The sequence below is a fragment of the Oncorhynchus keta genome, chromosome 2 (assembly GCF_023373465.1).
Source record: "Oncorhynchus keta strain PuntledgeMale-10-30-2019 chromosome 2, Oket_V2, whole genome shotgun sequence".
NCBI classification, from domain to species: Eukaryota; Metazoa; Chordata; class Actinopteri; order Salmoniformes; family Salmonidae; genus Oncorhynchus; species Oncorhynchus keta.
In genome coordinates, this window is record NC_068422.1 from 22006849 (window position 1) to 22033998 (window position 27150).

The 27150-nt window shown below is 41.9% G+C and overlaps 1 protein-coding gene across 2 annotated transcripts in view; it reads right to left on the minus strand.

Moving 5' to 3' along the window:
• LOC118397771 (syntaxin-binding protein 4) overlaps nucleotides 1-24618 on the minus strand; it is a 49858-nt gene extending 25240 nt beyond the window's left edge. For both annotated transcript variants that reach the window (XM_035792656.2, XM_035792652.2), the window contains exons 1-11: nucleotides 23876-24618; nucleotides 21890-21985; nucleotides 19331-19403; nucleotides 17260-17334; nucleotides 12681-12772; nucleotides 11874-12054; nucleotides 11196-11322; nucleotides 10905-11011; nucleotides 10294-10597; nucleotides 10095-10167; nucleotides 664-764 (exon numbers count right to left, since the gene is read on the minus strand). In XM_035792656.2, coding sequence (XP_035648549.2) covers nucleotides 664-764; nucleotides 10095-10167; nucleotides 10294-10597; nucleotides 10905-11011; nucleotides 11196-11322; nucleotides 11874-12054; nucleotides 12681-12772; nucleotides 17260-17334; nucleotides 19331-19403; nucleotides 21890-21985; nucleotides 23876-23942 — 1296 coding nt within the window. In that variant the 5' untranslated portion in view covers nucleotides 23943-24618. The remainder of the gene's footprint in view (nucleotides 1-663; nucleotides 765-10094; nucleotides 10168-10293; nucleotides 10598-10904; nucleotides 11012-11195; nucleotides 11323-11873; nucleotides 12055-12680; nucleotides 12773-17259; nucleotides 17335-19330; nucleotides 19404-21889; nucleotides 21986-23875) is intronic.
• Nucleotides 24619-27150: the final 2532 nt, after the last annotated feature.

Genomic DNA, 27150 nt, shown 5'->3' on the forward strand with positions numbered 1-27150 from the left:
TTTTTTTAAAGAGTGTAGGCATCCATTTGATTAGGCCAGAGCAAATGACTGGCCAGCAGCAGTAATAGCTTATTGAGCAATGCCTCTGCAGGGAGGGGTCAAAGTCAACACAATCATTACACTGCAATGACCCTAGCATCAAACCACATCCATACTGTACACATACATCTACAGACACACCAAGACAATCACAAACATTCCTACACACATACTCACAAATCCTCAGGTACAGGCACATACAGTCATACCAGTGGAGGCTGCTGAGGGGAGGATGGCCCATAATAATGGCAGGAACAGAGCGAATGGAAGGGTATCAAACACATAGTTTCTATGTGCTTGATACCATTACACACATTACATTCCAGCCATTACCACAAGCCCGTTAAAGTGCCACCAGCCTCCTGTGAGTTATACAGTTATTATTTGTTAAACAAAAGCTCTTTCTCTGAACTATTGTATTAGTATAACATCTTTATTTATGTGCATACAATATAGCTCATTGTTTGTCATTTTTATTTATAGTCTTTTTTGCTCTTTATCAAGGGTGCCAATCATTATGGACCTGACAGTACAGTTCACCAATACACGATAACAAATACACACACACACACACACACACACACACACACACACACACACACACACACACACACACACACACACCTGCTCCAGCCTCTCCAGTTTGAGGCGACTGATGGAGCTGAGGGAGCACTTCCTGTGTGGTGTTTGCTGGATGCTGTTTGGCTGACAGGCAGGGTAGGATTCTGAGTATCGGGACACAGGTGAGGTGTTAATGTATCTCTTCTTTGACATTTATGACTTATGTTTATTGCATTTACATGAGAGAGAGAGAACAGGTCTGCGTTCAGTACATAAAAGTGTAATAGAACGTTCAATTGAACGGAAACGTTACTGAACTGAACGACCAGTTGAAAAACGGGGAGGGGTTGGGTTATGGGTTCAAAATGCAGACCTGCTCTTTAAATGCATCACTTGTTGCTTCAAGCCACACACCAGCACACCCACCAAAAGTATTTTCAGTACAAGAAAGTTTGTGGAAAATGTGTTGTTCAGTTAAAAACGCTCAGCGATGAGACACGTGATGCCGCGGAGCTGAGCAGACGTTGACAAACCGAGCTCTTCAATGTTATTATATTTTTACCTAAATAACAACGTTGAAACAATATTCTAACATCGGCTGATAAATTGTCAAGTACTTACCTTCCCAAAGAGCCATGGACCCCCGACCGAGAGGCAAGAAGGACGACCAAAACGTTGTTGATTCCCAAGATAACGATAACGCTACAGCTAGCAAGATTAGCATTAGCCCTCATAACTCAGACGACAGTTCCAGACTGTTGCTCTCAGCAGCCTCTTGCGAGCCTGCCAACATGCTGGCTACTCTCCTCCGGGAAATTCAGGATGGTAACAGAGGTCTTTCTCTGAAAATCGATAAGAAATCGGCTGAACTCCATTCTCCCATTGACGACCTGAAATCCTCCATGAAGGATCTCCTTTTGAGAACGACTGAGGCAGAGCTGCGCATTAGCACAGTTGAAGATACCATCGCTAGACATGACCAGGTCTTGACACAACTGCAAAAGGACAATGCCTACCTCAAAAACAAAGTAGATCAGATGGAGAACCAGAGTAGACTTAGTAATATCCGTGTGGTGGGATTGAAAGAGGACAGCGAGGGCCGTGACCCGGTCCGTTTCTTCACTCAATGGATCCGAGGTCCTAGGCATAACCAACTGCACCAAGCCGCTGGAAATCGAACGGGCCCACAGAACATCAGCGCCGAAACCCCGGCCAGATGAGCCCCCACGAGCCGTCTTGATCAGGTTCCTCCGTTTCCAAGACAGAGAGAAGATACTGCAACTCGCAAGAGCCAAAGGGGACATCGCCATCGATGGGAAGAGGGTCAGCCTTTTCCCGGATATGAGCGCGGACCTCGCCAGACGCCGCAAGCAGTTCAGACCTGCCGCCAAAGCACTGAAGGAGAAGAACATCACCGGCTACCTCATCCACCCTGCGCGGATGAAAGTTCAATACAAAGGCCAAAGCCATCTCTTCAACACACCGGGAGAAGTGCACACTTTTCTCAAAGAACTGAGGAACGTCTGAGTCTGAGCCAGGACGGTCTCTCTGGGGGATAAAATGCAGTTTGTTTGTTTTCTCTTATCCGGATTGAACTGCTGGTATCTCCCGGTCACTTTAATTGATTTGTACATTTTCAACTAACCGTATCTTCCCGGGGTGAGTTCTATTACATTTACAGGAGAGTATATTTTGGTTTAGTCCATATCTACTGGGCGAAGCAATAAGTGGGTTTAGGCCCACTGCTTTCCCCCTCATTTATGTTAAACTTTCGTAAAGAGACTCAAGCAGCCCTTACTGTGGGCAGTAAATATTCTAACATCAGCCATAAATATCTATTCACAACGTTTGTTTTCAATTTAGAGAGCTCACAGGTTTTAGTTTACGCCAAGGTTTAGCTAGTAAGAGCAAGATGGAAAGCGAGCAGCAACGTATCTCTACAAGTGTATTCATGTTTGATTGTTGGGACTGTTGTTCTAGTCTGACAATCGGGGTGGGTGGGATTTTTTTTCTTCCTTTTTTCTATGTTTATTGTTTACTTCCTAAAGAGACACACAGGTCACTTTTGTGCTCAAACCAAAGTTGAAACATTTCCTAATTATCTGCTTATGATAGATTTCTATTCAGTTACATATTTGAAACCCAACCTATGCTTAATCCACTAAAATATGTCACATTCAACGTAAAAGGTCTTAACAGCCCGATTAAAAGGAAAATAGTCTATACATACCTTAAGAAATTAAAGGCTGACATTGTGTTTTTACAAGAAACACATCTTACAGCCAGTGAACACAAGAAATTGAAGAGGGAATGGGTAGGACAAGTTTTTGCAACCTCTTTTAACTCCAAAGCAAGAGGAACTGCAATTTTGATAAGTAGACACGTCTTGGACCCTATTGAGAGTCTTGGACCCTATTGAATATTTATGCTTCTAACTTCGATGACCATATGTTTATTCAGAATGTCTTCCTTCAGGTTGCTCAAGCACCACCAGGATGGCTACTGGTTGGAGGAGATTTTAATTTTTGTTTAGATACAGTTCTTGATAGGTCTTCTGATAAACCCTCACTTCTTACCAAAGCCGGCAAGCTCACCATGTCATTCATGAAAGATCTCAATTTACTAGACATCTGGAGACAGTTGCACCCACAGGATAGGGACTACTCTTTTTATTCACACCCACACAAGACACACACACGCATAGATAACTTTTTACTTTCGACACAACTGTTTCATAGAGTGTTAGATGTCGAGTATCTCCCCAGATTGCTTAGTGACCATTCTCCTCTGGTATTATCAATCTCCATTCCTACCAAGGTAAATGGAGCATATAGATGGAGACTAAATTCTACACTTATAAAGCAACCTGAATTTTGTGCATTGATCAAAGAGCAGATCAATATTTTTACTTTGACAAACAAACCCTCTGCTCCTGACAGCTTCATTCTTTGGGACACATTGAAGGCCTACCTGAGGGGACAGATTATTTCCTATACTAAAGGGCTGAAGAAAAAACACGGTGCGGAACTGAGTGCTCTTGAATCTGAAATCTCCGAGCTAGAGAAAACCTACCAAAGAGGCCCGACTAAAGATCTATACAGGCTTTTGGTAAATAAAAAACGTAAATATAATATTCTGAACACATATCAAGCTGAGAGGGCCATCACTAAATCAAAACAGCGTTATTATGAGCTTGGAGAGAAAGCTCACAAAGTATTGGCATGGCAACTGAAAGCAGAGGAAAGTAAGAGGACAATTAATGCCATAGAAACTCTCACTAAAGAGATATCTTTCAACCCTACTGAAATTAATAATACTTTTAAGAAATACTATGAAGACCTCTACACTTCCCAATCAAGCGATGATCTATCAGAGATAGACTCCTTTCTCTCCTCTCTCAACCTCCCATGCCTGTCAGGGGAAGACAGCGAGCGCCTGAGTGAACACTTCTCAGTCCCTGAATTGTTGGAGGCCATTAAATCCTTACCTTCTAATAAATCTCCTGGGGAGGATGGCTTCCCTCCAGCGTTCTATAAAGAATTTAGGGAGCTGTTGGTCCCCTACCTTATGGAGGTACTTAAAAAAGCCAGAGAAGACAACTGCTTTCCAGAGTCCTTCTCTCAAGCAGTGATTACTGTAATCCACAAGAAAGGGAAAAACCCTCTAAAGTGCGCCTCCTATAGACCAATCTCTCTCCTTAACACAGATTGTAAACTGGTCACCAAGATGCTATCTAAGAGACTGGAGTCATGTCTTCCCCTGTTGGTCAACCCAGATCAGACTGGCTTCATAATTAATAGATTGTCCTCCAATAATCTCAGAAGGTTCTTTGATATAATTCACCTTGCTAACAAAAACAAAATACCTGGTGTCGCAGTCTCCATCGACGCTGAAAAGGCCTTTGATAGGGTTGAATACCTCTTTCGCGTCTTGGAAAAGTTCGGTTTAGGTACCGTGTTTGTAAATTTGATAAAATCACTCTACAAATCTCCTAATGGGATTACTTCCTCCTCTTTCCCTCATTATAGGGGGAACAGACAAGGTTGCCCAATTAGCCCCCACCTCTTTGCCCTCGCCATCGAACCGTTGGCTGAGGCTATTAGAACGTGCCCTGACATACATGGCTTTGAAGTGGGCCCCCATACCCATACATTATCACTCTTTGCGGACGACCTTGTCTTATTCCTAACAAACCCAGAACACTCCCTCTCTCACTTGCAGATCCTACTACAGTGTTATAGTTCTTTCTCTGGATATAAGGTCAATCTTGATAAAAGCGAAATCTTACCGTTGTCATCCAGCTGGTCCTGGGGCTGAGTTCACTAACCTGTTCTACTAACACACTGAAGCCTCAGTCCCCTCACCCAGCTGGTCCTGGGGCTGAGTTCACTAACCTGTTCTACTAACACACTGAAGCCTCAGTCCCCTCATCCAGCTGGTCCTGGGGCTGAGTTCACTAACCTGTTCTACTAACACACTGAAGCCTCAGTCCCCTCATCCAGCTGGTCCTGGGGCTGAGTTCACAAACCTGTTCTACTGACACACTGAAGCCTCAGTCCCCTCATCCAGCTGGTCCTTGGGCTGAGTTCACAAACCTGTTCTACTAACACACTGAAGCCTCAGTCCCCTCATCCAGCTGGTCCTGGGGCTGAGTTCACACACCTGTTCTACTGACACACTGAAGCCTCAGTCCCCTCATCCAGCTGGTCCTGGGGCTGAGTTCACAAACCTGTTCTACTAACACACTGAAGCCTCAGTCCCCTCATCCAGCTGGTTCTGGGGCTGAGTTTGACCATCATACCATCAAGCACAAGTTTCCTTTTAGATGGTCGCCTATGGGCTTCACATATTTGGGCATAATGGTGGATGGTAATCTGAACAACCTCTATAAACTCAATCTGGCCAGTTTGTTGCAAAAGGTGGAGGTTGACCTTTGTAAATGGATGGACTTACCTCTCACTCTACTGGGTAGAATCAATGTAATTAAAATGAATGTCCTGCCCAGGTTTCTATATCTGTTTCAATCTCTCCCTATCCCTGTTCCCGCAGCATTTTTTTTCCTCTCTCGACAAGCTGACCAGACGGTTTATCTGGCACGGCAAAACCCCTAGGGTTGGCATGGATAAACTGACCCTTGATTACAGTCAAGGGGGCTTAAACCTCCCCAATTTTAGAATGTACTACTGGGCTGCACAGTCTAGGTTTCTGGCTCAGAGGTTTGACAATGGTCCCTCTCCCTCATGGTTGAACATTGAAAAGCTTGAGGTAAATGATGACACTGGGGCAGATCTGTTTTACAAATGGGACAGAAAATCTATAAAAACCATCACAGACAACCCTTTAATCATACATTCTGTCCTGGAATGGTGCAAACTGCATGAGCTGTTCGGACGAGGGGGATTCCTTTCCCCTAAAACCCCTTTATGGAACAATAGATTGATCCCTATGTTTTTCCAGAATAGTAACTTTAGACCATGGTCTGATAAGGGGATCACTCTTCTGGAACATTGTTACGAGGAGGGAGTTCTTATGTCTTTTGATCAGCTGAAACAGAAATACCACTTGCCTAATAGGGACTTCTTTAGCTACCTACAACTACGAAACTTTATTAGGGTGACTCTCAAGGGACAATGGAACCTACCTAAGATGTCACCTATTGAACAACTCTGCCACGCAGACCAACCACTGTTCAAGACCATTTCCCGTGTTTAAAATGCTCTTATGTCAGGACTAACACTGCCTGGGCTAGATAAACCCCGACTTAGATGGGAGAGAGATCTGGGTATTGATCTTGATGAGGATCTATGGAGTGACCTATGCAGGGATGGGGTTACATCCACATTGAACTCCAGATACAGACTGATCCAGTTTAATTTCCTCCATCAGCTCTATATCACCCCATCTAGACTGCACGGGTTCAACCCAGATATCTCCTCCCTATGTTTTAGATGTGGCTCAGATGAAGGAACATTCCTCCATTCCACTTGGCAGTGTTCAAAACTACACGGTTTCTGGCAGGGGGTATGCGATACCATATCCTCAATTCACGGGGTTGCATTCCCTTTAGACCCGGAGGTCTGTCTACTGGGTAACTTTACTAACACCAATCTTAGGCAAAGCCATACTATAAAGCTAACAGAAATATTGCTAGCGATTGCCAAGAAATGTGTTGCCTTGAAATGGAAATTGGATTCCTCCCTGCCAGTTGCAATGTGGCTTTCGGAAGTTAATAGTTGTATCCCTTTGGAGAAAATCACTTACTGCTTGAGGAATAAGTTAAAGACATTTTGCAGAATTTGGCAACCTTTTATTGACTATATGGAGAATCTCCCCCCACATCTCATTTATTGAATCTATATATAATCCTCACATAATGTTTCACACGTAATGTATATTATGTAGCCTACGGCAGGTGATCCAATGTCTCGTTATTTTTTAAATTGAAAAAAAAACAATATATATATATATATATATTTTTTTTTTATTATTTTTTTTATTATTGTATGTTTGTTTATATAACTATAATTATAATTTATTTTTGTTAAGTTTGTCTGTTACTGTCACTTTGTCCTATCGTTGTCTAATATCTTTTCATTTTTGTTTTGAATGTTCTTAATTGGAAAATGCAAAAATAAAATATTTTAAAAAACAAACAAAACAAACAAAAAAAAAATGCTCAGCGATGTAGCAAACGTTTAAGTGAACTGAACGCACCCCAGGTGAGCTACAGGTGTAAACAGACAGTATCACAGAGTCTGGAGCGAGGCATAATTAGAGAGAAAGGCACAGAGGAGAAAAGACAGAAAGAACGAGGGAGGAAATTACTATTCTGATGGACGGCTCTGCTTCACAGCTTTTCAAACCACCACATTATATTTGTTAAAAATCTACCAAGCTCACGACATAGCAAGATGATAGACATATGCAGTCCTTTGTACAGTCCTCTGACAGACAGATATAGTATATATACAGATATAGTCTTCTGTAGCTCTGTTGATAGAGCATGGCGTTTCCAACACCAGGATAATGGGTTTGATTCCCGGGACCACCTGAATGTAAAATGTATGCAAACATGACTGAAGTCACTTTGGATAAAAGCATCTGCTAAATGGCATATGTTGTTATTATTATTAGACCAAATTGAAAGTTTGTAAGTGGTAAATCGAGGTAGTTCAGGTAATTAGTATAGGTAAAGAAGGTAGACAATGTATGTAAAACAGTTTTAGGTTACGTTGACAAATGCAGTAAACGTTTAAAATGTGTGCACAGGAGTCATATCTGATTAAATGGCTGCACCAACTGAACATTAACATTCTGGGCAACACTTGAAGGAAGCCTATCTGCCAATCATTCACATCTCTGTATCAACTGATCATTAACATGTTGAGCAACACAGAACATCCAGACAACATCACTCATCATACCAAAGCCGCTCGAAGAACATTATTCTGAGAAGGGATTCCATCCGGAAGATGACAGTGTCTTGTTTTTGACACCTCTAGGTGTGGGACGAAATGTCCCTTAGACTGTGTAGACTAGACATCCAAGGCCAGATTAGCCTTTTTCCATCTAATAGACATGTCTTGTTTTGACACATTCAGATGAAGCGTCTCCCGCCTCACTCGATCTCCTCCTTCCTGGCTGCACACCACACCACGCTACATCTGTCCTACCAGTCTACACAGCCAAATCTCCAGTGTTAAAAAACAAACAGAGTTAAATCAACACTGAAAGTGTTGAGTCTGTGGACCCATATAGGCACCAGAAGTGTTACATTAACACACTGCTAAGTGTAATGCCTTATTCAAATAGTAACACTCTCAGTGTGATTTTTGTCAAAAATAATTACACTGGATAATTTGCTGTGTATCTTCTCTATGTACCAACGCAACAGTCTCTGATATATCTGATTTTGGGTTCCCAAATGGCTCCCTATTCCCTATATAGTGCATTACTTTTGACCAGGGCTCATATGGCCAACTCTAGAAGACAACATTGGGCATTATAGAGCAGAATAGAATATACTTAACTTTTCTCACAAGGGGGAACTTTGGTGCCCCACATAACCTTATAGAATTGCTTTGAACTGCTTAGGGTGGTATAGAACAGAGTAGAGCAGAGTACATTTCTTTAGAACTGTACAACCCAGTTCAGTGAAGTAAAACTGCCTAGAACAATAACACAGAACAGATACACAACAACGCACAGAACAGTTGTGAACCCTTGAAATTACACAGAGACACACGTGGAGTGAGGTGTGCGTGAGAGTTTGACAAGTTATCATGTTAGAACTGGTTTCAAATGTAGGTTTCAAGTATAGGTCACATCATTACTTGGGCTGGTTGTTTGCCTGACTCACTGACTGTGTTTATGACATGGCTCTGTCCTGTGAAGAGAGATAAGGGCTAAAAGGCACACCCTCATTTGATTATTAATCTCTTCTTTACAACCTGCTGTGACTGTAACTGACAGTTAGACTTACAGGTTATGTCGTTGTCTTTTGTTTGAATTGTTTATGTGTCCGCTGTGCGGGGGAAATGATAATACAAGCGGAACTACGTAGCTAATACTGTTGTAACGGGGATCCTTATTGTAGCAACACACCTTTGGAGGGAAGGCAATCCTGCGCTGCGTTAGCTAAGTTTTCATGTCATCGGGTGTAGTTCATAAAGGTTGAAGAGTGTATGTTAGGATGAAGTGTGAATTCATGCCAGGAATAATAAGTGTGAAGTTTGATTTCCTCCCTTCTGTAATAAGCAGCCAATGAGGTATTTGTTCCTTTATTCATGTGTTAATCTGAACCTGTTATAACGCCGGTTAAACTGTTATGTATGTAAGCACTTCAGAGTTATACCAAGCTAATAAGTCACTCGTAAGATAAGGTCGTAAGAGTGTGCTTAACTGTATTTTTCATTTACTTTATAGTTCTCACGGAAGGTGATAATTCTGACTAAAACTACAGAATAAAGCCGCCAGTTAAAATCAAGGAACGGTTGTGCTCGTGGTTACTGGAGGGAGCTACAGTGACCATTTTCCCAGTATAGTTCCCACCTGGAGGTGTGAGTCCCAAAGGGCACCCTATACCCTATATAGTACAGTACTTTTTACCAGAGCCCTATGGGCCCTGGTCAAAATTAGTGCACTACATAGGGAATAGAGTGCCATTTGTGATGCATTCAAAGTGTAGGTGTACTGTATGGGAGGGTGGGACTGGGACATGTCTTAAAGCCATGGGACACCATGTTCCAAATGTACATCAATAACTAAGACATGTCAGAATAGTTATATTAGCCCAGAGGCAAATGTGAAGGTGAGACAGAGAGGGAGAGAAGAAGAAAGAAGGAGAGAGAGAGAGAGAGGCTGAGAGAAAGGAAGGCTAAAAGAGAGAGGCTGAGAGAGAGAGAGGCTGAGAGAGAGAGAAATAATTGGAGGAGCGAAAGAGAGAAAAACAGAGACAGAGACACAGAGATGATAGAGAAGTAGACAGATCTCACCAGGCTTGGCATCTGTGGTGCTGGGACTCTGACGGGGGGAGGAGACACACGTCTGTTCTGTTCTCATTCGAACCTGCAGGACACAACCACACAAACCACACCAACCATTAATACTATATAGGAGGAATAACCATTTTCAGAGAAGACTGGTGTGAGTGGGTGTGTGTGTTGAACGTGTGTTCGAGCCTCAGCCTCTAACTTGGCTAAGGTTGACAGATGGCAAGGTCTCGCTGGCGGGGTTGGGGGTGGAGGTGATCTTGGGCACCACCAGGGGAACACCAGGGAGGGCTGCAGGGAGTGTGGTTCTCCTGTGCTGGAGCAGTGATGCAGGGGGAGGCAGGGCCCCCAGCACAGCCATGGTCTCTTTCCTGATGGGGGGCACTGCGGGGGCTCCGCTGACTGGGCCCTGGGGGGTGATAGGGCTCTGGGGGCCACTGCTGGAGGAAGCAGAGCTGGAGGAAGACCTGTGTCTCATAAACGCTATCTCCACCGTAGGGTCTGGTCTGAAGAAGGACAGAGAAATGAGAATGGATTGGAATACTTATAAAGTAGTAAATATGAATACATCCCAAATGGCACTATTTTTTTTACCAGGGCCCATAGGGATCAAGTCAGAAGTGGTGTGCTATTTAAAGAATAGGGTGCCATGAACGCATCCTAGGTTACAGTTCACACAATTACTACAGTAGATATGTTTACTCTTCTTCTACTGTATCTTTATACAGGAACCCCTTGAAAACAAGGTGGTAGACCTTGGGAGGTTTATCCTGTCAATACATATTCAGGTAAAGTCATACAGGTGCGCCCCACCTGAGTTTGGTGCATGTCAGGATACTTCTCGCCTCCTCATAGGTCACTCCAACTAACGACTCCTTATTAATCGACACCAGCTGATCTCCTGGCTGTAGTCTACCGTCCTGCAATGCAGATAGAGCATATCATTAGCCTATAGTTTGACTATAATAAACATGGTCATTGTCAGTTGAACAAACACATTTTTCCCATCTCACACTTTATGTCTTCCCACAAAACCCCATGTAAAAACACATGAATAACACCTGATTCTCCCTGTATCAAAAGGTAAACATAGTGACAAGTCACCCTCTGGCAGTCTCCTCCAGGTATTATTTCCTGAATCAACACCATTGGTCCCTCGGCTCGGTTAGCTCCGCCTTTTATGATGAGGCCCAGGCCTGTTCCCTTTGAGATGCATATCAACTGAATGACGCTGTCGAGAGACAGAGAGAGAGAGAAGTATATAATAGGGCAGGGAAAGAGAGAAAGATAGAAAGGGGCAGTCAGGGAGAGAGGAAGAGGAAGTGAGAGTGTGCAGTATATCTCAGACTAGCACACAGACTGTGAGCATGATTAAATAAACACACAAAAACATATCGGTTTCATTCAGGCTGTCCCTGAACAAATCTCTCTTCCTTTGTATTTGTATCTTTCTCTATCTCTCTCCTTCTATACATGTGAGGGTTTCTCTTCTATCAGCGAGCAACGTGACTGTTAAGCATCATGCACACATTCAATATATTGTTTTGTGTTACACAACTAGATCTTATATAAAAGGATATCAAGGATAAACTGTTACAACCTTTCAATCTATCTTAGTGACACAAGGACATCAGGGATATATAACCTGGCCATATATCTATCTGGTTCTCTGGAAAAAACATTCTGTCTGGATTTTAAATTATGAGGACAAATAGACAGTGACAACAAGTGCAATATTCCCGGTGCTTCAACTGTCTCGTTCTATTTCTGCCTGACACTTACTTATTGAAGACGTGCTGTGTAGGGGTTGTGTTAGGGTTCGATGTGTAGGGGGGGGCAGTGGTATAGAGGGGTCCAGGGGTGAAAGGAGGTCCTGTGACCCCCTCTTTAGGGCTGAGGAGCTGGCTGGTGGGACTGGTAGATCTGGAGGAGGAAGAGGAGGAGGCCGTGTCTGTCTTGCCTCCTGGGGGGGAAGTGAGAGAGAGAGAGAGAGAGAGAGAGAGAGAGAGAGAGAGAGAGAGAGAGAGAGAGAGAGAGAGAGAGAAGAGGTTTGTTACCTCCGATCGATGACATACATTGGTACAGGAGCCAATAATGAATCACACATTGTGAGGTGTAAAAACAGCTCTTTTGATTAACATAGAGAAACACCTACACACGTAGCCACATTGTTGCCCAATGTTTTCATGCATATCTCAAGGTAGGATTCAGTGCTCTATTATTTTAAATAATGCCGTGTTGAATTTGAGTGTCGGTGAAAGGATGTTTGGAGAGGGAGGTGGATTGCGAGAGGAGCTGGGCCAGCACTCAGTTGGAGAAGGTGAAAACAATTGTGAATTCGGATGAGAGTAAGGATTGTGAAAGGGAAAATGAATGAGAATTAGGAGTGTGAAAGTAGGAAGATAATGGTTAAGAGACTATAGTGTTACATGGAGATGAGGAGGGGAACGGGGGACAACCAGGTCTTAGGTACAGTTTATGATTCCCAAATGGCACCCTATTCCCTATATAGTCCACTACCTTTAACCAGGGCCCTTTTCCCAAATGGGAGCCATTTGGGACACAAAGGTCCTAGGAACAGAAACTCACCTGTAGACAGCTGTGTAGGGGAGACTCTCCCTGAGCTTCCTTTAAAACTGCTTTGAGAACCATACTTATTCATCAACTCTATGAACTCCCGCCTGGAAGACACACACAAACCCACACTGTCAATTCACCCATAGAAACAGTGCAGTAGATCTCTGTCTCCCTCCCATGGTCAGAGAGACATTGATTCCCAGTGACATCTGATGGGTATGGGCTCATTAAAAGTGACTTCTTTGTCAGTGGTTGAGATTAGGATTATTTGAGCTATATCAAATCAGGCTGCTAATCCAGTTTAATCTTGCGGTAAAGAGTCTACTGTCTTAGGAGTTCGGGTAAAGAGTCTAGGTGCTTGGAGCCCTTGTTGGAGCCCAGCCATAACCTAATAAGTATGTCTTGGAGAGAGGGATTGACCTCTTGCCACCAACTGTCTGATCTGGGATTCAGTTTTGTGTCATAGACACTAAATAAATGAGGGTTCCTTGAGAGTTCTTTGTGGAACCAAACTGACCCAAAGAACCCATTGAGCCCTTCGGAGTGATTGTTTGCACAGGTTCTTTCATCTTTTCGTGATAATTCAAATATAGGGGTGGCAGTTTATTTGAATATTTTGGGGTGTGGTTTACGCACAACTCTTTTTGTGCAACGGTGAATGAGACTGTCATTCTAGTTTAATTAATCTGTAGGTTGTTCACCCTGTTTTTTTTCTGGATGAGAAGGGTCCACTTCAGGAGCCCAGATAGTCTTCTGTCCCTAATATGTCAGCTTGTATATGTCTAGTTGTCTGGCGGTTGGGCCGACTGTATTGTGGCTGACAAACAATGAAAAGCACAGAGCCTAGCAGAGTGCCAGGTCCCTTTATGTCAGGCCCGGTGTACAATACAGGGTGAGACGTGACAGGAGAGAGACAGAGGACGGAGACCTTTCCTCAGCAGTTAGAACTAGAGTCACAGAGGATGCTATGTACGTTTTTAACTTTAACCAGCTGAATGACTCATCACAGCATTCTGAGGTAATATTACTGACCTGGCTTTGAGACTGTGTTGTAGTCCAGTCTCGAGACCACATATTGAGTGTCTCGGTGTCGGATACAGTTGTACTCCGTCTTGACTCGGCCTCGGACAATAAGGACTCATCATTTCTTCCCGAGACGAGCGGAGTAAAAAAACTCATAATTATCAGCTTCCGTTAAGTCAGCGCATAAAACTGCGTATTTCTTGAAGCATTCGCTAAACAGCCTTTATATATATTATAGACGTTTGCGCAGTGGCGAACATATAGGCCTTCGGGTTGTGACAGATTCGTGATTATAAAAAGAAAGCAACCGTAATATCAGCGCACTCATGTAGGAGAATGCACTTTTTGTAAAACACAAAATGGTGTAACATTAGTGGATGGTATAAGCAGCTATAAACCATATACCCACTTTTTTTCAGTGGGCTTTGCGTATATACTTCTTAATCCTTACGGATGCATATCAAAGTAGTGTGGTGGAGGTATACGATTTATCAATGATGTAGTTAGTACAAAAGAGAAATCATGCAGAAAGTAGCCTGCACAATCGCAAAGGACGTGAAATATATTCACATGCGCGCCGCACACAAAGCCTAGGTTCAACAGAATATCATCATCAGGCAGCAAGTGTGCAGCTCACAGAAGAATGACATCGGAAGCCGGTAGGGTAGGAAATTATATATACCAGTATGCAAGCCAGGTATTGAAAAAGTTTAGTGCGAAGTGTTGGTTAGTAGGCTATTTTTGATGCGCATCAGGGGCGTAGACATGGATGGGCCTGGCAATGATCACAAGTCAGTCATAACGTGGCTAATATGCTAGCGTATCTATGGAGCAAGCGAAAAACATGGAGCCTAATAGTAGCTCGATCGCTAGCTAGCTAGCTAGCTGCTAGGAGGATGTCATGTCATGCCGTTGGAGGAGTGGGTGAGTGACTGACTTTTCCCCCTCATATCATTTTTTGGTGGCTATACACAGCTAGAGATGCAGGTGTCATTTGATTAGATAGCAATAACTTGATCGACTGTTATCCAGTTAGCGTATCTCTTGCGTTCACAAATTCACGATAGCTATTTATAGTCAGTAAGCGCAGGTTTTTATAAAAGTAATAGTTACTCAAGAACGCTCTAGATAACATGTAAACAGCCTAACCAGCTCTGCTACGGCAGGTAAAATGGTCAGAATGAGGTGTTCTCTCATTTGTGTCTGAAAGTAGCTGTCTAGCAAGCTAGCCAACTTTTAGCCAGTTAGCTTGGGTGCTTGGTTGGGACAAGCATGCATTGGCAGGCAAGCTGCAGAAGGATGAGGCGGCTACAATTTCCCATCGTTTATCAGTGCAAATCTGACGGTAAATTACAAAAACTGTGTTTTTGTAAAAGTGGTCCGACCCATTAAGTCAAAATGTGGTTGGTTGATTCCACTGTCACTCCAATGTTGCCCTAATACAGTTGAATGGCAGGATCCTTTATCTAGCTTCTGATGGCCAAGCTAGATTAGCTAGCTAGATTTATCTCCCCCAGAGACCAGCAAAGAAATTCCTGAAATGTTCTTTTTCTCTCTTCAGTGTTAACCCTTTCCAACAAAAACCAAAGAGATAAAATCAGAACATCATTGAAAATAATAATCATTATTATTATTATTATTATTATTATTATTATTATTATTATTATAATAATTTGTATTTTATACATCCTTAGCCCTTCTCTGCAGGTGTAGAATGCCCATTGTTCCCCACTGTGTTTGGGTTAGTAATAATTTGTAGAGTGGCTCTATTTTCCCTCCGCATGCATGTTTTCACTATTCTAAATGTCTAAAGAATCCATGTTGTTCTGAAATATGAACACAGAAATACTGGACATTTTGACCTCTTAATATGGTGGTGATTTGACAAAATTACAATCATGGTCTTGAATTTTAATTTGCATTTTTCTGGTCTTTGTCTTGACTCGGTCTCACCCCCCCTCCAGTCTTGGTCTTGACTCAGACACAATTTGCTCCAGTCTTGGTCTTGAATCAGTCTCACTTTAGGTGGTCTCAAAAACAACACTACTTTGAGCTCTGTTTCAGAGCAGCTCTGCTTTCAGATCAAGTCTTGATTGATGAACTTTAGTTATTTCTATAGATCACTTTGGCTCTCTCTCATTGGCACAGGTTGGTAACTGCATCATTCGAATATAACTATGAAGTATTCTGAAAAGAGTGCCAAATGCAATAGAAGCAAACACCCTTGCAGCTATGAATGAATGTGCTTTATCTGTCCTGTCATAAGCCTTTTTCTGAATCTGCGCATTTGACATATGTATGCACACATGACTGTAAGTCACTTTGGATAAAAGCGTCTTGTTAATGGCATGTAGTATTATATTATTTATACATCAAGGCCTCAAACACTGTTACACAACACTCTACCTTTCTTCCCTAAACTCTGTTTCTGTCACCCTATTCCCTATATAGTGAACTATTTTTGATTAGTTTATTTTTTATTTTTTATTATTTGAAACTCTGGTTAAGAATATAATATTATTATTACATTATATATGACAATACAATATTAGAATAGGGCACCATTTGGGACGACTTGTCTATGAGCGAACACTACCAAAGCCCCTTAATGTTCTTACTGTATTAACCCTATTTTTAGATTGATCAAAAACAAATCACCACTCAGCTCCTAACAAGATTAAGCGTCGTTCAGTAGTGACAACAATGATGAAGTACTCTGATGTAGTGCACCCTGTACATCGACTACATACAACCTCACAGAGGCTAAGCACTACACTGCAATGGAAAACTGTAATTTATACAGTAATTTGAGATATTATCAACCATAAAACATTCTAAAATGTTTAACAGCATGCTGTAAAATGATGGCGCATTGTGAGAATATTGCTGTATTTCGAAGGTACTGTAATTCCACCCCACAGAACACAGTACTGTACCATATTTTTAGAACATATTTTGAGGCGTGCCTTGTAAGAGGCAATATTTGTTGCACCTGTGAGTGAGAATGCTGTACCAATTTTACTCCTATGTGTATACTTCTTTAAAAGTATAATACCTTCGATCTGACGGTATTGTACTGTATGTCATTACACAGTACATGCTGAAGTGACCTTATTTATATTACACACTGTTATGCTATACAGGGCTCATGTGGAAAAGACACATCCCTGTCAAAAAAGTTTTAAAAAAATGTCAGTAGGTGTACTATAATGTGAAATACAGCCACCAAGCTGCATGTAAGTTACTGTAAAAATAATAGGGCATAGACTCCACACTTGAGGTCTCTCAGGTTCATCTCAGAGCAAAAAGGTCCAGTGATTATCATAGTGTTACTCTTTCACACAGTGACACAGCACAAATCAGACAAGACTGTGTGTTGCATTTTTCTTTTCTGTGCTTTGAGGTCAGGATTGGAACTTTTGAAATGATTGGTTAAATACTCCAAAGTATAAATAATTTCAACCAAGACCGGCAAAACTTCTGATGAGAAAAAAATATATAAAAAATTATATAAAAAAAATATATATATATATGTGTATATGTATTAAATAAAGTCAGCCTTGGTTACCTGCTTTCATCGTCCCTGGCAACCATCAGAGACATGTGATTGGAGGCTGACGCTGATCGGAGGATATCAACCGCCCTATAGGACCACAGGAGAGAGGAGAGTCGTTTTAACACAACACCCAGCTTCAGGAAACTATGCGTCTCAAATGGCACCCTATTCCCTTTATAGTGCACTGCTTTTGACCAGGGCCCATAGGGAATAGGATGCCATTTGCCATTTGGAACACTTTCAGACATACAGTGCATTCGGAAAGTATTCAGACCCCTTGATATTTTCCACATTTTGTCCTCATCAATCTACATGCAATACCCCATAATGATGAAGCAAAAACAGTTTTAGACATTTTTGTAAATGTATAAAAAAAAGAAATGTAAAACAGAAATACTTTATTTTCATAATTATTCAGACCCTTTACTATGAGACTTGAAATTGAGCTCAGATGCATCCTGTTTCCATTGATCATCCTTGAGATGTTTCTACAGCTTGATTGGAGTCCACCTCTGGTAAATTCAATTGATTGGACATGATTTGGAAAGGCACACACCTGTCTATATAAGGTCCCACAGTTGACAGTTCATGTCAGAGCAAAAACCAAGCCATGAGGTCGAAGGAATTGTCCGTAGAGTTCCAAGACAGGATTATGTCGAGGCACCGATCTGGGGAAGGGTACCAAAAAATGTCTGCAGCATTGAAGGCCCTCAAGAACACAGTGGCCTCCATGATTCTTAAATGGAAGAAGTTTGGAAGCAGCAGACTTCCTAGAGCTGACCGCCTGGCCAAACTGAGAAATCTGGGAAGAAGGGCCTTGGTCAGGGAGGTGACCAAGAACCCAATGGTCACTCTGACAGAACTCCAGAGTTCCTCTTTGGAGATGGGAGAACCTTCCAGAAGGACAACCATCTCTGCAGCACTCTACCAATTAGGCCTTTATTATAAGAATGGCCAGACAGAAGCCACTCCTCAGTAAAATGCACATGGCAGCCTGCTTGGAGTTTGTCAAAAGGCACCTAAAGGACTCAGACGATGAAAAACAAGATTCTCTGGTCTGATGAAATCAAGATTGAACACTTAGGCCTGAATGCCAAGTGTCACATCTGGAGAAAACCTGGCACCATCCCTACGGTGAAGCATGGTGGTGGCAGCATCATGCTGTGGGAATGTTTTTCAGAGGCAGGGACTGGGAGATTGGTCAGGATTGAGGGAAAGCTGAACGGAGTAAGTACAGAGAGATCCTTCATGACCTCAGACTGGAGCGAAGGTTCACCTTCCAACAGGACAACGACCCTAAGCACACAGCTAAGACAACACAGGAGTGGTTTCGGGACAAGTCTCTGAATGTCCTTGAGTGGCCCAGCCAGAGCCCAGACTTGAACCCAATCAAACATCTTTGGAAAAACTTACAAATAGCTGTGCAGTGACACTCTCCATCCAACATGACAGAACTTGAGAGGATCTGCAGAGAATGGAGAAACTCTCCAAATACAGGTGTGCCAAGCATGTAGTGTCATACCCAGGAAGACTCGAGGCTGCAATCGCTGCCAAAGGCGTTTCAACAAAGTAAAGGGTCTGAATACTTATGTAAACATTTTTTTTAGACATTTGCAAAAATCTTGAAAAACCTGTTTTTGCTTTGCCATTATAGGGTATTGTGTGTAGATTAATGAGGGGAGTAAAACTATTTAAACCATTTTAGAATAAGGCTGTAACGTAACAAAATGTGGAAAATGTCAAGGGGTCTGAATACTTTCCCAATGTACTGTAAATACAGTAGACATACACATCATAGCCCTTTATGTACATAATCCAGTTTTTTTTATGCAACGTGTGGCATTCAAGTAGATTTGGGGTTTTAGGCTGGGTTTCTGTATAGCACTTTGACATCTGCTGATGTAAAAAGGGCTTTATATATACATTTGATTTGACTGATTGAAAACATGTTTGAAAGACAAAAGTCAATGAAACATGCTTTAGAGACTAATAAGTTAAGGATCAGTAAGAATAAACAAGAAATCTAGTATAGCGTCATTCACACCTTAGGTTCAGAGTCTACCACTGTGCACTACTGACCTACCTCTCGTTGGTTACTCGTCCACCTAAACTCATATTATTGACTTCCAAAACGAGGTCGCCCGTTCTAAGCCGTCCTGGAGTAGAGAGAGAGAGAGCATTTGGTCATCATCAGCAACAGAGGATGTTTATCAACTAGGGCTGTCAAACGACATAAAAAATAATATTGAGTTAATCGCCCCCCAGGTGGTAAGGGTAGGCACAACACATCTGCCACGCTGATCCTCAACACTGGGGCCCCTCAGGGGTGCGTGCTTAGTCCCTTCCTGTATTCCTTGTTCACCCACGACTTCGTGGTCAAGCACGACTCCAACACAATCATTAAGTGTGCTGACGACACAACAGTGGTCGGCCTGATCACCGACAACGATGATACAGCCTATAGGGAGGAGGTCAGAGACCTTGCATTGTGGTGCCAGGACAACAACCTCTCCCTCAATGTGAGCAAGACAAATGAGCTCATCGGGCCGAACATGTCCCCATTAACATCGACAGGGCTGAAGTGGAGCGGGTCGAGAGTTTCAAGTTCCTTGGTGTCCACATCACCAATGAACTATCACCAAGACAGTTGTAAAGAGGGCATGACAACACCTTTCCCCCTCAGGAGACTGAAAAGATTTGACATGGGTCCCCAGATCTTCAAAAAGTTGTCTATTATGCACAAATCACTCAGAGCCTTCAGCTGACCACTGACGCAATGTTGTCGTTCAGGCTCATTTTTCAAAATAAAAGCCTGAAACGATGTATTGTGACACTAGACACATTAGTGAAGCCATAGAAAAATGAATCTGGTTGATATCCCATTCACTGCTCAATAGGGACTCATAGGAACGCAGGGATTTCTAAATAAGATTCCCTTCCTGATTGGATTTTTCTCAGGCTTTCGCCTGCAATATTAGTTCTGTTATACTCAGATAATATTTTTACAGTATTGGAAACTTTAGAGTGTTTTCTATCCTAAGCTGTCAATTATATGCATATTCTAGCATCTTGTCCTGACAAAATAGCCCGTTTTCTTTTGGAATGTTATTTTTCCAAAAATTATATAGTGCCCCCTAGTTTCAACAGGTTAAGAGCATGCGCTATTCGGCAGGTGTAATATAATACAGCTATTAAATATAGCCTAAGCTAGGTTACTTATCCATGTTCCTCAACATGAACTAGTCACAAGCTGCTACTACAAGAATTGGGATCATTTGCTTAAAGTAATTGTCCAGGGAAAATCACACTTTTAAAAGTTCATATTCTGTTAACTCATACCCAAATAATGCTGTTGACTCATCCTGTACTTGTTTTTGTGGCCAAGGCATACCTTGGAGAAAAGACTCCACCTCAAACTTGTATCTCAAACAGACTGTTTCATGATGTCATCTTCCTGAGGAGGATGAGCTGGCCAGTGTTTATTTGCGTTAATATTTTTTATGACCGGTATACGCCCAAATCATTCTGTTGTTGGGATACAGCCACACCATTCCAACACAGAAAAGGAGATTTTTAAAATACTTAATAAATACAAAATTGGAGGGAAAACTATATCACTCTTATTTTTTATTTCCTTTGGTATTTCATAGAAATGTGGAAACACTGGATAGTTACTTTAAATGTTTTGACCTGAGAACTACAACAAAACCAGTAGCTAAATGGAATGGATGTCCTGTTCTGATTCAAATAATTGTGGGAAATGAGTTAAATCAAGAAGCCATGGCATTGTAAACATTCTCGTTTGGTTAGCTAGCTAGCTAACATTAGCATAACTAGTTAGCTACTTCTGTGCAAATTATGTTTTTGCTGTTATTCAAAGAAATGCCTGGGAATGTGTTGATGATTGAACTTTCTGTAAGTTTTCCTTTGAAATTGTTGCTCAAAAGCTGCACGCATAGTGGCAGCTCTCCAGGAGCTGTTATCTGCCAAGACTAAGAGCACAGCACAGCCAAGGGGGGCAGTGTTCTGGTTGAGAAGCACGGTTTAGACTGCTCCACCAGTTTTGCTTCGGTACTGCAGTTTAACTGACACCCGGTCCAGAAAGACAATTTCCATAGACGGCCACATAGTGAAGTCAGAAGTCAGAAAATTCCTAATAAGACACTTTAGACCTCACTTTTGAGCACAAAACATCCATTGAATTATTCAAATAATTGTCGCTGGGGTCAATTTTATTTCCATCACTCACAGCCGACGATATTAAAATGTTATATTCATCCAATGTCTGTCATTTTTTGGGATGATGTTGCTGCTCACGCTGTGCGCACTGAGTGCTAAATTAAAATGTTTGTCTGTATAAACTGGATGCAACCTGGATATAGATGGTCCATACCTTGGACCCAGTTAATATTACACCCCAGTGAGCACAGCAGAGCATGTGTGTGTGCTGTGCTTAAAAGGGTCCATCAGTAAACAGACTTGGGTGAAGAAATGGAGATGCCATTAACAGCTTCAAAAAAATTACAGCATTTAAAATGTCAAAAGTTAACTGTAATTAATGCTTTAACTTTGACAGCCCTATTATCAACATAGTAGTAAATGATACAACAACAAAAACGACAACAACCAGACATTAACGTACCATCCTGAGCAGCCAGACCTCCCGGTAACACCCGCTTGATGAAGATCCCAAACTCTTCCCGTGTTTGATCTCTGTAGCCACCTATGATTTTCAACCCTGGATGAGAAACAAGGGACAGAAGGTTAAACTTTATACTACAGGTCAGAAGTTTTAGAACACCTACTCATTCAATGGTTTTTCTTTATTGTTACTATTTTCTACATTGTAGAATAATAGTGAAGACATCAAAACTATGAAATAACACATATGGAACAATCTAATAACCAAAAAGTGTTAAACAAATCAAAATATATTTTATATTTGAGATTCTTCAAATAGGCACCCTTTCCCTTGATGACAGCTTTGCACACTCTTGGCATTCTCTCAACCAGCTTCATGAGGTAGTCATCAGGAAAGCATTTTAATGAACAGGTGTGCCTTTCTTTCCTTCTTAATTCGTTTGAACCAATCAGTTGTGTTGTGACAAGTTAGGGGTGGTATACAGAAGATAGCCCTATTTGGTAAAAGACCAAGTCCCTATTATGGCAAGAACCGCTCAAATAAGCAAAGAGAAACGACAGTCCATCATTACTTTAAGACATGAAGGTCAGTCAATAAGGAACATTTTAAGAACTTTGAAAGTTTCTTCAAGTGCAGTTGCAAAAACCATCAAGTGCTATGTTGAAACTGGCTGTCATGAGGAACGCCCCAGGAATGGAAGACCCGGAGTTACCTCTGCTGCAGAGGATACGTTCATTAGAGTAACCAGCCCCCGGAATTGCAGCACAAATAAGACACATCTCAACATCAACTGTTCAGAGGAGACTGTGCGAATCAGGCCTTCATGGAATTGCTGCAAAGAAACCACTACTAAAGGACACCAATAATAATAAGAGACTTGCTTGGGCCAAGAAACACAAGCAATGGACATTAGACCGGTGGAAATTTGTCCTTTGGTCTGGAGTCCAAATTGGAGATTTCTGGTTCCAACCTCTGTGTCTTTGTGAGATGTGGTGTGGGTGAACGGATGATCAACCGCATGTGTATTTCCCACCATAAAGCATGAAGGAGAAGGTGTTATGGTGTGTGTGTGCTTTTCTGGTGACACTGTCTGTGATTTATTTAGAATTCAAGGCCCACATTAAACAGCATGGCTACCACAGCATTCTGCAGCGATACGCCATCCCATCTGGTTTGGGATTAGTGGGACTCTTTGTTTTTCAACAGGACAATGACCCAACACACCTCCAGGCTGTTGGGAGGGCTATTTTACCAAGAAGGAGAGTGATGGAGTGCTGCATCCAACCTAGCCTCCACAATCCCCTGACCTCAACCCAATGGACATGGTTTGGGATGAGTCATACCGCAGAGTGAAGGAAAAGCAGCCAACAAGTGCTCAGCATATGTGTGAACTCCTTCAAGACTGTTGGAAAAGCATTCCAGGTGAAGCTGGTTGAGAGAATGCCAAGAGTGTGCAAAGCTGTCATCAAGCCAAATAGTAGCTATTTGAAGAATCTCAAATATAAAATATATTTGTATTAATTTAACACTTTTTTGATTACTACATGATTCCATATGTGTTATTTAATAGTTTTGATGTCTTCACTATTATTCTACAATGTAGAAATTGTAAAAATAAAGAAAACCCCTTGAATGAGTAGGTGTTCTAAAACTTTTGATTGGTAGTGTATATGAACCACCAGTAGATAACATCTATGGGGTCTTCTGTCTAACTAGCAGATAGTACATATAGGGCAATTTCGAGGTACAATATCGGAGCTACCATTATTTAGAAAGTTGCGGTGTGTTAGCTAGTTTTTGCGGGGGGAAATGTCGCTCTCAGACTCTCAGCTATAATAAACATTCATTGCTAGGGCCAAGGTTTTTTCCTTCACAACCTGACCAGGGAAACCTCTGGGCCCCAGTTATAGCCTGATAAAACATTATACACTGTAGCTACATGTATTCATAATGCACATCACATACGAGGTGAAGTTCTATACTGACCCAGTCCTTTCTTGCAGTCACAGAACTCCAATCTCTCGATGGCCCGGTTGATGCCGTGAGGTCCCATGATAGTCCTGGAACACACAAACACCTCCTCTGTCACGCCGTCCCAACGTTTACCATTTGAAAAATAAATATTAAGCCTTTCCCTTCCTCGTCGACTGAGAAAGAAGAATACTTATGACAGACAGAAGGAGAGAATGGAAGATTTAAGGGAAGACATAAAGCAAGAGAGAAAAAGTGGCAACCTCTCACAGTCGCAGAGTTCGTTGAATGAGCTTTCGTCTTCGGTCTCGAGGTGTAATTGAATCATAGTCCAAAGAATTTCGTTAGAATAGGTTCCGAGAGCAACACCAATTAGTTCCATAACCAGCTGTGGATTGGCTTTAGAGACAAGCTGGGATGAGATGTGTCAGGAGCTGCAGAGAGAGTGTGCGGTCTGCGGAGCCACCAAAGTGTCTGGCGAGTGTGTGTGGGCGTCCAGAGTGGCTGCAAGTGTGTGTGGTGAGTTTAAGGTGAGAGTGTGTGAGGCGGGTGTGCGTTGGGAGTGTATGTGGGGTCAGAAGCAGCAGCCAGACACAGACTGACAGGGTTTTAGCATCAGGGGAAAACAAAAACACACCGTCTCATCTCTTCATAGGGAATTTGACTGGCAGAATCACATCAGCTCAGGCTGTCCAGACCAATCTCCCTATGAGCCATTCTCGGCATTAAAATGCACCATATGACAGTAATAACCAAGGACTTAGCCCAATCTGAAAAGAAGATTTGTTGTTGAGAATTAATGCCATTATGCTGGTAAATTGTACAAGGTCAGAAGTTTTTCCAGGACAGCTCATGTGATCAGGGAAAAGTTTTCCTTGCCCTAATTACTTCATATAGTAAGGTACAGGAGCTTTTTTCTGAATCCGTCAACAGGAAAAATTCCTGGCCTTATACTGTAAACAGTATGCAAGCTGTGTCACCAATAGGAGTAAATAGGTTACAGCAGCAAAGAGCTTCTAGATCTTTTAAATTATGAAAAAGTAATTACAGTCTAAACGGGTGCATTAGGTATTGGAAAACGCTGCTGCCAATCTGCAGACCTGGGAGGACAGGACAGGGCAGGCGAGGTAATCCTCTGGACAGACACACACAGGAAGAAGCAGAGGACAAAGGCTTTGGGCTCAAACTAGGGCAATGGATGACTACAGTCAATACAATTGTTTCAAACGTAGTGTACACACAGACGTTGACATCAGGTGCACTTTAGGTGCTAAATGAACAGTGAAAATATGTATTTTCCAGACATCAAAATCTATATTTTCTGGACGTTGAAAATAAGCATTTTCCGGACTTTGAAATAAGGTGCATTGTAGGTGCTTAATGAAAAGTGAAAATACATATTTTACGGATGTCAAAAATACGTATTTTCCAGATGTTGAAAATACATCATTTACAGACGTTGAAAATACGATTTTTCGGTCATTGAGTCTATGGCCAAATTTCAACTGCACATACAGAGCATTTGGAAAGTATTCAGAGTCCTTGACTTTTTATACATTTTGTAACGTTACCACCTTATTCAAAAGTCTTCATCAATCTACACACAATAGCCCATAATGATAGGTTTTTAGAATAAAATAAAAAACAGGAAAACATTATTTACGTAATTATTCAAACCGTTTGCTATGAGACTCGAAATTGAGCTCAGGAGCATCCTGTTTCCATTGATCTTCCTTGAGATGTTTCTACAACTTGGAGTCCACCTGTGGTAAATTCAATTGATTGGACATGATTTGGAAAGGCACACACCTGTCTAAAGAAGGCCAGTTTTATTGCTTCTTTAATCAGAACAACAGTTTTCAGCGGTGCTAACATAATTGCATAATTTCTAATGATCAATTAGCCTTTTAAAATGATAAACTTGGATTACATAACACAATGTGCCATTGGAACACAGGAATGATGGTTGCTGATAATGGGCCTCTGTACGCCTATGTAGATATCCCATTAAAAATCAGACATTTCCAGCTACAATAGTCATTTACAACATTAACAATGTCTGCACAGTATTTCTGATCAATTTGATGTTATTTTAATGGACAAAAAGTTAGCTTTTCTTTCAGAAACAAGGACATTTCTAAGTGACCCCAAACTTTTGAATGGTAGTGTAAGTAGGAAAAATGTATGTACAGCAGTAGTTACATAGGTTGAGCTATGTCAAGAATACAGCATGCATTGGTAATGGCGCCGGAGGAGATGGCTGCCGTTTTACGGGCTCCTAACCAATTGTGCTATTTTGTGTGATTGTTTGCAACTTATTTTGTACATAATGTTTCTGCCATCGTCTCTTATGACCGAAAAGAGCTTCTGGATATCAGAACAGCTGTCACACCCTGACCTTAGTGTTCTTTGTTTTCCTTGTTATTTTGGTTAGGTCAGGGTGTGACATGGGTGATGTATGTGTTTTATCTTGTCTAGGGGTTTTGTATGTTTATGGGGCTGTTTCCTTTCTAGGTGTTTATGTAAGTCTATGGTTGCCTAGATTGGTTCTCAATTCGAGGCAGGTGCTTATCGTTGTCTCTGATTGGGAACCATATTTAGGCAGCCATGTTCTTTGGGTATTTGGTGGGTGAATGCTTCCAGTGTTTGTGCCACACGGGACTGTTTCGTTGCCAGTTCACTTTGTTGTTTTGTATTTGTGTTCATGTTAAGTTTTCATATTAAATACCATGGACACTTACCACGCTGCATATTGGTCTGATCCTTGTTTCACCTCTTCAGAAGAAGAGGAGGAAATCTGCCGTGACAACAGTGATTACTCACCTCGAACTGGACAACGATTTGTTCTTTAACGAGTCAGACACGAAGCATTTACTCCAGATACCAGACCAGGCCCAAATCCCTGTCATTCGCATGAAGAAAAGACGACGAATACAGGGGACGCAGGTCTGGGTGCCTTGTTAGAATTTGTCGGCGAGTGGGTAACCCGCCTCCACCATCCATCCTATTGGCCAACGTGCAATCATTGGAGAATAAACTGGATGAGCTCCATTCAAGACTATTAAAAACTGTAATATCTTGTGTTTCAAGAGTTGTGTATGAATGACGACATGGATAATATACAGTTGCCGGCAGGACAGAACAGCTGACTCTGGTAAGACAAGGGATGTCGGTCTGTGTCTATTTGTCAATAATAGCTGGTGTGCGAAATCAAATATTAAGGAAGTCTCAAGGTTTTGCTCGCCTGAGGTAGAGTATATCATCATAAGCTGTTAGCCACACTATTTACC